The sequence below is a fragment of the Carassius auratus genome, chromosome 32 (genome assembly GCF_003368295.1).
Source record: "Carassius auratus strain Wakin chromosome 32, ASM336829v1, whole genome shotgun sequence".
NCBI lineage: Eukaryota > Metazoa > Chordata > Actinopteri > Cypriniformes > Cyprinidae > Carassius > Carassius auratus.
The window spans coordinates 18,369,315-18,382,728 of NC_039274.1; the positions used below are offsets into that span (position 1 = coordinate 18,369,315).

At 36.0% G+C, this 13,414-nt stretch overlaps 1 protein-coding gene across 1 annotated transcript in view; it reads left to right on the forward strand.

Moving 5' to 3' along the window:
• LOC113051740 (ATP-binding cassette sub-family A member 1) overlaps nt 1-13,414 on the forward strand; it is a 115,158-nt gene that overhangs the window by 97,843 nt on the left and 3,901 nt on the right. The window contains exons 47-49 of the mRNA XM_026215774.1: nt 2,551-2,654; nt 3,957-4,049; nt 10,804-11,047. Of these exons, the coding sequence (XP_026071559.1) occupies nt 2,551-2,654; nt 3,957-4,049; nt 10,804-11,047 (441 nt within the window). The remainder of the gene's footprint in view (nt 1-2,550; nt 2,655-3,956; nt 4,050-10,803; nt 11,048-13,414) is intronic.

Below are 13,414 nucleotides of genomic sequence, written 5' to 3' on the forward strand. Positions count from 1 at the left end.
TGTGGTATAAAATGGGTGGAGCCTGTTTGTGAATTCCCGTGCAAGAACATTTCAAACTCCACAAATAATAATAAATGCATGCTATTAAACAAAAGTCAGTCTCATCTGATTTGCACTTGTGGGTCTCCTTGCATACATTTGTGGATTTAAAACTATTCTCAACCATTACCTGACACCTGGGAGAAAACGTTAATGAAAATATGATTTGACCTTTATGAAGTGCATTATTAATAATTTGTGCCTAGTCTTTAAAGGGATGTTTTTCTTTGAGATGTAGCTAGGGCCAGTTTTATTCTCAAAGTACAACTGACACACACACACACACACACACACACACACACAGATGAGAGAACGTCCTTGAGGATTAAGGATAAAATGAACAGCCGAACAGTGATAGAAAAGATTAAAGAAGAAAAGAACACAGGACTCGAGGTCACTCGCGGGACATTTTTCATGTGTTTCCAGCCAGATTTAGCATTCGCTGCACACACACGCCTCTGTTTGCTGGCATTAAAATCTCATTCCGCCTGACAAAGACTCATACGAAGTAATCCGCGATCATAACCCACAGAATAACTCCTGATTGGCTCTCTGCGGATGCTAATTAAAGGCAGCATTACGAGGCAGGTGCTCACAGCGTGTCCGTCCCGCTCCAAATCAGTGCAGAGGTCAGAAGGATCATCATGTAGTGATTCTGTCAAACGGGTCAAAGGTCACGTCATCCATTTAGCTTAATATATAGTATGCATTCTCTGTAAAGTATGCAAATCTGACCTAGTAAACGTGCAAAATAATCATATTTATGAGATTAGATGCATTAATTCATGCAAAGTGTGCAGAGCAGGACGTCAGCATCTTGGCATCACCGTGCGACTCTCCCGGACAGTCGAAAATGGGCAAAAGGGCGGGAGCTGGTTGCTAAAGCCACGCCCACCTAGCGTGACTGCAGTGTCAGCAGCGGCAATCCACCTGTCACTCAAGTGGCCACACCCTTAATTATGCAGAATTTTAAGGCTTAATATAATTTAAACGGATGAGTTATGAAAATGTTTACCCCCCTCACAGTTGTTACAAAGGGCAAAATTAGCTATATAGACCAAAATCTTTTTTTTTTTTTTAACCAGGCTGTAAACATGTTTTTTTTCTGCTGTAAAGTTGGGCATTTTTACATGGGAAGTCTATGGGATTGACTCCGTTTTGAAGCCAGCCTCCAGTGGCCAGTCGATGAATTTCAGTTTTTGTCACTTCCTTGTTGGCTTCACAAGAGAGAGCGGGAGGTTGGCGCTCTGTATTTACACAGTTTATGTATATCAGAGGGGACATGGATCCATTTAAACTGCAGATACGGCTGTATAAAAGGCCTAATGTTTTGTTTATAACATAACATTTGAAATCATTTAAAACATGAAAAAAAAATGTCAAAATGTGAAATTAAAACCGGCAGTAGGTGACAGCAAGTGAATGTTGATGAGTGAGTCATCGAGATTCAACCGATTCTTTCAAACAGCTGATTCATTCAATGAGTAAACACCGTCCATTGCTCAGAGACACAAAAAACAGTGCTGTGATCTTTGTTTGGTATAATGATTGGAAGTTTGGAAGTCATTTTACCGACTCGGATCTTTGAATATTTTTCAGCAAAATGAACAAATCTTTAATCGAATTATTTCATTTCATTTTAATTTTTAGCAAATTATACTAAAAATGTTACGTGTTACTTCCCTAACATGTCTACTAGTAGCAAACGTTGATCACACTACAAACAATACAAAACTATAATGCTATACGAAACAGAAAATATGAATTAATTGTTTATTTGGGTGTTCAGTGATTAGTTCACCTCACCTCTTATCTGCCAAGTCTTCAGGTTTGAGCAAGCGGCAACCTTCCACTCTCTCTCTTGAAACAAACACATACGTGACTAAAACTGCAATTCATCGACTGGCCACTGGAGGCTGGCTAAAATGCCCAACATTACAGCAGAAAAAAATATTTTTTTTCCTATAACTCATCCGTTTAAATTATATTAAGCCTTAAAGTTCTGCATAATTAAGGGCGTGGCCACTTAAGTGAGGTGGTTTGCCGATGCTGACAGTGCTAGGTGGGCGTGGCTTCAGCAACCAGCTCCCGCCCTTTTTGCCCATTTTCAATTATCTGGGAGTGACGCACGGTGACGCGCTGCCAAGATGACGATGGCCGCCTCTGCCCACTTTTGGCTTTAAAAACGCATTTCGGAAACCATTGGGTGACGTCACGGACACCACGTCCATCTTTTTTATAAAGTTTATGGGTTTGAGTCGTTCTTTCATCACATGACAGACCCATAAGCTTTGACCATAGACTATATAAAAAGTTACCCTGAAAAGATGACTTTATAAAAGGGTTTAACCTATCGTTCGTTATTTTGTCGTGACATGACAGCATTGGATAGGGTGCATAGTCGTTATTATTATCATCATCATTGTTCTTACATATTTGCATTATTAATATTGATACACATACTACATATGCTGTGTGTGTGTGTGTGTGTGTGTGTGTGTGTGTGTGCAGGACGAGCCCACCACCGGTATGGACCCCAAGGCCCGCCGTTTTCTGTGGGACTGTATCCTCAGCGTGATTAAAGAGGGCAGATCTGTGATACTCACCTCACACAGGTAACACATTCAGCCGTCTAACTGGGACATTTCACAGACTATACGGTATAACCTAATCATAACAGAAAACATGCATTTTTGCAATTTTTATTTTTATTATTAATTATGCACAGTGTGGGATTTACTTTGAAACTATTTTCAGTCAGAAATTGCTAGTAAATTCACAAATAATAACATAGAATTAAAACATGACATTTTTAAGTAGAAAGATGGATGGGCGGAGTATTTTCTTGCAAATTATAATCCAGTAATCTTCAATAAACTTTATTTACTACTTTGAAAAAAAAAGAGCACAGGGCGTTATTATATATTTTTTTTGCAAACTGCAAATATATATATATATATATATATATATATATATATATATATATATATATATATAAATCGCTGACAACAAAATCACTAAAACTAAAATTATATTATATTATATTATATTATATTATATTATATTATATTATATTATATTATATTATATTATATTATATCATATTATTTAGGGCTGAGCAAGTTGACACATTATCAGGTTAACGCATTAATTGATTTTATATGTAATTACATCAATGTTATGAGTTAAGATTTACAATAAATATTGTAACTGCTTCTATGTAAAAGGAACACTGCTGTAAAAAGCACCTTATTTGTTTAAAGTGTTTCCAAACCAAATGTTATTACACTTTTATTCACATAGCATTACTTTTAAATGAAAAAAGTGTCCACTACATTTGAATGCATTATTAGTTTTGTGCATAACAATGTGATTAACAGGAGACAATCTTGTGATTAATCGCGATTAAAAATAAAAATGAATTGTTGCCCAGCACTAAATATAATATATTGTATTATATTATGAAATTGTATTTTTATACTTTTGTTTTAATGATTTTGTTGTCAGTGATTTTTATTTATATATTTCTTTATTTATTTTCATATGTCTATATGGTTTCAGTTTTCTTCTGCTAAATGCTCGAATGTAAATGTTATTGCATATTCCAGCTCTATATTTATTGCGATAATGACACAGTGTGTTGATTCCTGGCAACAAAACATCAATTTAGAGTTTTCCTGATGTAGGTTTGTCCCTCGGTTTGGCAGCAGATGAGTTTGTTTGTGTGGCTGCGCAGGTGAAAGGCTTTCATGAGCTTCATAATGAGTCTCATTTGAATGCGTCTGGAAGCATATCCCGAGCGCTGGGGTTTCTGATGCTTTGAACGTGTTTCTCATGAGATTCACGCTGAGGAACGGCCAGAATTAGACCAAAACACCCTGTCCTAATGCTGCAAGTGTGTGTGTGTGTGTTTTCAGCATGGAGGAGTGTGAAGCACTCTGCACCCGCATGGCCATCATGGTGAACGGACAGTTCAAATGCCTGGGCAGCATCCAGCACCTGAAGAGCAGGTGAGTGTGTGTGTGTGTGTGCGCGCGCGTGTGTGTGTGTGTGTGTATGTAATATATAACTATTCATTTATTTATTTCCACAATTTCACACATTGCATTTGTTGCTACATGTTGGGAGTAGCATATTGCAAAAGTTTAAGAGAAAAGTTACAAAATATATTACATTTTTTAGCAGCCAAGGACTACTACTATAGTACACACCACGGTTCAGAGTAACCTACCCAATCAGGAAAAACAATAGTGATCTATTGTGAAAGAAATGGACTCCCAAGAAGCAATAGCTTATAAATAGGGGTCCATTTCATCACCAGCAGATTGTTTTAAATTAGTATCCAGCCCATTCCATAATCGTGGACCATTGTAACATACACTAAACCTAGCACTTGTTAAGTTCCTATATTTACCTCTTAGGAGCAGCTTATGTCTAGTGTAGTGTGTGTGAGAAGATGTATATAATGGAATGAGCTCACACAATCTAATGTTTAACCTGTTGACAACATTGTACGTTGTACATGCATTGTGATAAAAGTTACATTCAGGAAGCTTTAGTAGGCCATGTCTATGGAAGAGAGCATTTGTGTGAGAGTTACGTGTAGACCATGAAATAGCTCTTATTGCTTTCTTTTGTAATATCAAGAGTTGCTCAATATGAGTAGGGTAAGTGTTATTCCAAATAATATTACAATAAATCAGATGAGGCTCAAACAGAGTCCTATAAAGTGAGAAGAGCACATCTAATGGGAGCACATGTCTCACTTTAAAGAGCAAACTTTTTTATATATATAAAATTTTGTCATCCACTCTTTGAATAGCTCTACCATCTATGTTTAAATTAATGTCACAATCACTGAACTTATGACTACTTGATTGAAAAACAATATAAAAGGTTTTACTAATGTTTAGCGATAGTTTATTACATTTTAATCAGGTATCTATTTCTGTTAGTCTGTCATTTAAGAGTTTTTCAAGATGATTCAAGGATTTGTGGGTCATCAGCAAAGAGTATTTTATGAACATCACAGGAACAATGTACAAAATCGTTAATATAAGCAATGAACAAAAGAAGCCCCAGAATAGATCCCTGGGGAACCCCAGATACTGTTTTCCAATCCAGAATCAATACCATTTAAGGTCACATATTGCCGTCTTCCAGTCACTGAACCACTGAAGAGCCTCACCACTGACCCTGTAATGCGACAGTTTTCCAAGTAAGATTTTAAAATCAATCGTGTCGAGAAGGTCGAGAAAGACCCCAATACTGACTTATTTCTTTCAAAAGCGTCATTTATTTTCTCTACAAGATCTAAAATGGCCATACTTGTGCCGCTATTCTTCCTAAAGCCATATTGTGAGGACACTAATATGTTATTTTTATTTAAGTTATCTACAAGTCATGAATAAACCACCCGTTATAATAATTAAGACAACGTTGGTAGAATTGATATGGGTCTATAGTTCTGAAAATCACTTTTATCCCCAGATTTGTATACTGGTATTATCTTTGCTGCATTAGTTTGTTTAGGAACTATGCCATGCTGTAATGATAAATTAATTATTTAGGCTAAAGGCTCAGCTATTTTATTTTATTCAGCTATTTTTATTGTATTAATAATGTTAGTAACTTCCATTTTAAAGGTAGGTCTAAAGTAGCAAGAACTGGGATAATTATTCCTCAAGTATGTTCTATAATTGACACCCCCTGGTGGACCACATTGTTGAGACCGTTTCTTTCCAACAGAGGCAACATATCTATTGAACCAATCTGGTAGTGAATCTTGTATTGTTTGAATTATTTGATTGGGTTGGCACAACAGTGTCAGGGATGACTGAGGATATATTACTATGGCCAAGTATCTAGTGTGTGTGTGTGTGAGAGAGAGGGAGAGAGAGAGAGAGAGAGAGAGAGAGAGAGAGAGAGAGAGTGTGTGTGTGTGTATGTGTTTAAAGAGTTTAAAGGTTTTGAAAAAACAAACAATTACATTTCTAATTAAGCATAATTATTTCTTAATTATTTTCTTCATCGTTATTTGTATCTTGTGTTCCTGTAAAACAAATATATAAACATCTTTCAAACAAAAACAGTTTACTTGAGAAGCACTTGTGTGGAGGATAATGAGACTCATTTCAGAGAAACTAGTAGAAAAATCGATTTTATTCAAGCTATCTCTGAACATAAGTCTTATTATTTTGCTTCTCAAGTGTGTTTATCCACTAATTGAATTTGTTCTCTACTACTATTACAGTAGTTTTACAGTAATATTTTGTATTTTAGTCATCAATAGTTTGGGCCTACACTACCGTTCAAAATGTTGGACAGATCCTCGGAAGGTTTTTTTTTTTTTTTTTTTTTTTTTTTTTAAGAAATTAATACTTTTATTCATCAAGGATACAAGTGACCGTAAACTCATTTATAGTGTTCCAAAAGATTTCTATTTTAAATAAATGCAGTACTTCCAGAAAAATTAAGTCTATCACAGTTTCCAGCAAACTATGAAGAAGCACAGCTGTTTTCAATGTGTACCATAAATGTTGTCAATATAAACAATTAAAGGAACAGTTCATCCAAAAATTCAAATTTGCTGAATCTTAACTCACCCTCAGGCCGTCCAAGATGGAGATGAGTTTGTTTCTTCATCAGATTTGGAGAAATGTAGCATTGCATCACTGTCTCACCAGTGGATGCTCTGCAGTGAATGGGTGCCGTCAGAATGAGAGTCCAAACAGCTGATAAAAACATCACAATAATCCACACTCCTCCAGTCTATCAGTTAACATCTGGAGAAGACAAAAGCTTAAACAAATCCATCAAGACGTTTATACCTAAAATACTTTGTATATCTCAGAACTTACATGTAATATGTGCCTGAATTTATCTGCTCTCTCTCTCTCTCTCTCTCTCTCTCTCTCGGCTGTAATGAATGATTGCGGAGGTGTGGGCATTAATGAGTGAAAAGGTAATTAAGAGCAGCTCTGTTGATCGCCCCTCCCCTCTCTCGCTCTCCTTTATCTTTTCTTGTTCCTGCTGTCTAATGGAGCAGAGCAGAAGGACAAGATCTACAGCTCTCCGTCTGCGGGCCCTTCCTCTGTTTCCTCTCTCTTCCTCCTGCGGTGTGTTTCTGCTGCCATCTGTAGGACGGAGTCTCTCACGCTGAGTTCACTTCCCTCACACACTCGGCAGGGAACACACTTCATGTCGTCAAACACAGGCCTCGCTCGAGTCGCACAATCTGCTCATGGACATAAACATACCTGGCTAGATTTGCTCTGAAGGGCATCGAGGAATACATGATGTCGTGTTGTTGGTGTGCGTGAGTTTTGATCTCTTGTATTGTCTCCACTCGTCCTCTGTCTTTGTCTCGGCTGACATTTGAATGTTCATTCATCTTTATAGTGAGTGTGCACAGCTGCAGGTGATGGAGTGAATGAGCTGCGCTCGCCGGGATTTCCTCAGCATCATTTTTTAAAAAGCAATTGCAGTGACAGTTCGAAGATAAAAGAGAGAAAATCAGAAACATTTGACTCAAAATATCCAAACTTGTCTAAATATGTTATTGATAAAAATGTCGCATGATCTTCAGAAATCATTCTAAAATGCTGCTCAAGAAACATTTCTGATTATTATCAATGATGAAAACAGTTGTGCTGCCCAGTATTTTTGTGGAAACTGATATATATTTAAATTTTCAGGATTCTTTTATGAATATAAAATAGAATACATAAATATAATATATATATATATATATAATGATGACTATAAAAAATAAAAAACAGCATTTATTTTGAATTATTTATTTATAACACAATAAATGTGTTTACCGTCATTTTCGATCAATTAAATACATTCTTGATTGATAAAATTTGTAATTATATATAAAAAAAATAGTCAAACTTTGAGAAAATGTTTTTAAATTCTGGTGCAAAGAGTCAAATTTGAGGCATTTGGTGGCTGGAAAAATAATAATACTATGTAATGCCATGCTTTAACCATTAGATGCCCATAAGGCTGTTTATTAATAGCTCTAAAGAATATAGCTGGTCATAATTGCTTACTAATTTTTATTAGTATTTTTTTAGGTTATTTATTTTTTATTTTTATTTTTTTTTTTTGACATTATAAAACACTAGATTTTTATTTTTTTATTTTAGATAAAAAAAAATGTTAAATTGTAAAAGGTTTATTACTCACTTCCCAGTGTTATGATATTCACATAAGCATACAACATAAGTGCGTAATAATAAAGGCAAGGGAATATGGCAATTAATGCAATAAACACATTTAAAATAATGTTTTAAGAACATGATATTTTAAAGAATTTGTTTAACTGAACAGTTGAACTCCATAGTATGTGGAAAAATACTATGAAAGTCAATGGCTACCATCAACACTTCATTAGTGTTCAGCAGAAGAAACAAGCTCATACACGCTTGGAACGATTTGAGGGTGAAGTGAAGAAGGACATCATATTATTTCTGGGTCAACCGTTTCTTTAAAATGGACACATTTTGTAAGTTCACTTCTCAGCGAGTAATGAAGTGCAAGTCACTCACGCACCTGCCATTATCATCGTGTGCTTTCATTATTCTGAGAGCAGGCGGTTACTCTGATCAAATCATATTGAGTGTTTATAGACACAAACCATTAAACACACACACGCACGCACACACACACACACACACACACACACATCTTATAGTGTGAGTTTTTCATCTAATTCACTCAGAGTCTGTGTATAGTGTGTGTGTGTGTGTGTGTGTGAGAGAGTGAGTGTGTTTTCACACTTTTGTGACTGTTCTTTTAACGAAGTATAAAATCACTGGAGAGCTTCTAATGTACATCAGTAATGTTGCAAGTGGAGGACGTTTTTATAAGACAGCAATCTACTGCTGCACACTTTACACACTCACAATAAATCTGCTTCAACTTTTCACACATCCGCTGATAAGAAGGATGAAAATACAGAGACGCCATTTATCTCTGCTGCTTTAAACCTGCATGACTGTATCTCTATCATGGAACGGGAAAGAAAGCTGTCTGTTTTTTAACTGAAGTCTCTTTCTACCACAAAAAGAAAAAGAAAAAAAAAAATTGTGTTACTTCTTATCTCACAATTCTGACTTTATTTCTTGCAAATCTGAGTTTGTATCTAGCATTTTTGAGAACATATATAGCTCAACGATAGCATGATTGTAGCTCAAACTTGTGAGAAAGTGAAATTTATTGTAAATTTTACAATTGTGAAAAAAAGGTTAGAAAATTGTTTATCTTGCAATTCATCTTTGTATTTTGTGAGATTTCTTGCAGTTCTGACTTGTTTTCTCTCATTATTAGTTCTCTTTTGAGGCAGGATTGAGAGATGTAAGCTCAGAATTCTTAGAATAAAAATAAAAAGTGCATAATGTTGAATCTGAATCCTGGAATAAAAGTCAGTTGTGTAAGATGTAAGCTCAAAAAAAAAAAAAAAAAAAAAAAAATTCAGAATTCGGAGTTTTTAAAGAGGTCATATGATGGAATTTCAAATTGTCCTTTCTCTTTGGAGTGCTACAAGCTCTTGGTGCATGAAGAAGATCTGTGAAGTTTCAAAGACTAAAGTCTCAAATCCAAAGAGATATTCTATTAAAGTTGAAACTCGTCCACACAGCCTGAAATGGCTCGCTCTAAGATTTGCAGAACGCCTCCCATATGTTCAGATGTTCACACAAAGAAGGCGGACCTTTTATTCTCGCTGTAGTATTGTTGATGGCGCTGCCGCCGTGTCGTATAGACGCTGTGTGTTTCACTGTGAACGTGAAACTACTGTGTTTGGTCTGGAGCGGATGCATCAGAGCACACCTCACTTTTCAGTGATGAAGCTTGTAAAAATCACTGCGTTTCAGAAGACGGGGCATAGAGGAGAAACAATAATGAACAGTATGTGGAAAACTGTGTTTTTGAACCGCATAAACACATTTCATCACACCAAATACACAACATAATGTTCTTTTTAGCAGCATCATATGACCCCTTTAACACGCTTTTGACTATTTCTCAAAATTGTAGCTATTATTCTCCAATTCAGCTTTTATCTTAGTATTTTATTTATCTTTTAAGGCAGGGTTGTGAAATGGTAACTTATGATTCCAAAAATAAAATCAGGATTACGAGACATTAACTGAGAATTCCAAAAATAAAATCAGAATTGTGCAATGTTCGCTCAAAATTCCATGAATGAAAGTCTCAATTGCAAACACATTTTTTACTTTATCTCTCACAGTCTTGCAGTTCAGGCTTTTTTCCTCAGAATAAAGTGATTTATATATTTTCTTCTCCTTTAAAGCAGGATTGTGAGATGTTACATCTGATTTTTTTAGAGCAAGTCATGTTAATTAAGTCATGCGGCCTGTTGACAAAGAATTCAGAGAATAAAGTCAGAATTGCAAGATGTTGACTCGTAGTTGCAAGACATTGAATTCAAAATTAGGAGAAAAGTCAGAATTGTGAGATTTAAACTCAGAATTATTTGGAAAATAGTCTGCGTTGTGAGATATCTGTTTGTTTGCTGTGGTCAGCACTGTATAGATTGCAACCTGCGTGGAAAGAAAAAGTGGAAATAGTGCTGATTTTATCAGATGGTGTGCAGGGACTCTTCCTCCTTCTTTGAAGTCTGTGGAAATGTTGCTGAATTCTCCATGAAATGATCTGTGGTTCATACGTGCTTAGATCTCACACTAATCCAGATTTATTATACATGTGAATCTGTATGTGTGTGTGATGCAGGTTCGGGGAAGGATACACACTGATCATACGCGTGAGTGCAGCTCAGGCCGATCTGTGCACAGTGGAGACTTTTGTCCGTGACACATTTCCCGGAAGCACTTTGAAAGAGAAACATCACAACACTCTGCAGTACCAGATCCCACAGGGAGAGGGAGCCCTCGCACACATCTTTAGCCAACTGAGCAAACACCAGCAGCAGCTGCATGTGGAGGATTACTCTGTGTCCCAGACCACGCTAGACCAGGTGAAACACACACACACACACACACACACACACACACGCACATTTGTTTTTGTAATGTTTTTTATACTGTACAAACTGTATTTTCTACTGTATGGCCCTTCACCAACCCTACACCTAACCCTAACCCTCACAGGAAACTTTGTGTATTTTTACTTTCTAAAAAAAACTCATTCTGTATGATTTATAAGCGTTTTGAAAAATGGGGACATGGGTTATGTCCTCATAATTCACCCTCTCCTTGTAATACCTGTGTCATACCCATGTCCTGATATGTCACAAAAACAAGAGCACACACACACACACACACACACACACACCGGGCATATGGAGATCAGCTCTCTGATCCTGCATGGATCAACTATGCAAACATGAAAAGATATGCATGTTTCAATCAACATTTATGTTTAGTAGTTTGAAGCAGCTGTAAGGATGGGAATCATAATATATAGTTCGGCTTTAGATTCTGACTTTAGCATACTTTTAAAGACTGCTTAAGTAAACAATGTAGCGCAAGAGAATAGGTGTAAGTGTGAACTGAATGCAGTTTTTTCTGACACTTAATTGCATGTTCAATTTCAATTGAACGAATACATATAATAGGTTAAATTGATATGAAATGCAATTAGCTGAGTTTGAGAGGGTTTTTGTCCCACTTAAGTAGTACTTCAGTACATCGTTATATGAAATTTCATAAATAATTATGTTGTTTCTTTTTATTAATGTACTGCTAAATGTACTAACAAGCATTAATAATGAATTAAAATATACTTTAATACATTTCTACTGAAACTTGTATTTAAATACATTTCTAATTAAACATATGTAATGACAGAGATGTATAGTAACGAAGTAAAACTACTTCGCTACTGTACTTAAGTACTAAAAGGCGGTATCTGTACTTTTCTAGAGTATTATTTTTTTCTCCTACTTCCACTTTTACTTCGGTACATATTTTCGCTGAGTTTAATACTTTTACTCCGATATTTTTTTTATGTGCTGCATCGTTACTCGTTACAATTATAATAATGTTACGAATCATTCCATTACAAACCACTGCCAGAACTGTAGATGGCAGGTTTGATGAAGCTGGCACATCATTGAGCGAATCAAGCGATTAAGAAGAGTGCGCGTGCTGACTGAACTGCTGTGAAGAGAGAAATGAACACCGAGCCGAGCCAGTTAATGACTCGTTCACGAGTCAATAACCGGTTGCATCGGTTTTCGGATGACCAGTAACGTTAGTTCTTTCTGACAGTTCGATTCAATAAACCAGTTGAAGAAAACAGTTCACCGATTCTTTTGCACTCGATGCAATGGCGTCATTGGCGTCATTGGCGTTGACTGCACATGGGCTCATAACATTAACACAGAATCAGTTCAGAATCAATCACCAAAAGAAAACAGTTCGGTTCCAGACGCTCTGTGTGTCGGTTTGCTTCACGCTAAATCACACATGCGCAGTATCATCAGCTCCTCGGTTCACGAATCAGACGCGTCTGACAGAAACGGTTCTTGACTCGTGAACGAGTCATTATCTGGCTCGGCTCGGTGTTCATCTTCAGTTCTCTCTTCACATCAGTTCAGTCAGTGTACTGTTTGAATCAATGAATTACTCCGGGATATTGGTTTGTTTTAACTCAGAGGGAGTGTCAGACACATTAAACAAGTTAACATCTTAATTCATCTGTGGATTAATGCGTATTGGAGACGCGAACTGTTTAAAACGATTCAGTTCGATTTGGTGGACAAAAAGATCCAGTTTCAAAAAGATCCGGTTACATCGAATGATTCGTTCGCGAACCAGATATCACAAACTGCTTTGTTTTTAACTGTCTTAAAACAGACACGGAAGAGAAGACAATGCTGAATAAAGTCATAGATTTTGCTATTTTTGGACCAAAATGTATTTTCGATGCTTCAAAAAATTCTAAATGACCCTCTGATGTCTTATGGGTTTGAAACAACATGAGGGTAAGTTATTAATGACATCATTTTGCAAATTGGGCTAACTAACCCTAGTAACTGTTTTTTGTTTACAAGAAGTTACAGTCAAAGGAATTGTGATTGTCCTTTAGGTTAATCATTTGAAATAGTAAAAACAATATGTTCAAACTTTTGACTACTTTCTTTAATAGCTACATAACACAATACTTCTACTTTTACTTTCAGTACTTGAGTAGTAAATTTTAAAATAGACTACTTGCAATACTTAAGTACAAAAAATGTTGAATACTTTAGTACTTCTACTTAAGTGTGGTGCTTAAAGAGCACTTCTACTTCTACTCAAGTCACTTTTTTGATAGAGCACTTGTACTTTTACTCAAGTATGGTTCTCTAGTACTTTATACATCTCTGTGTAATGATAAC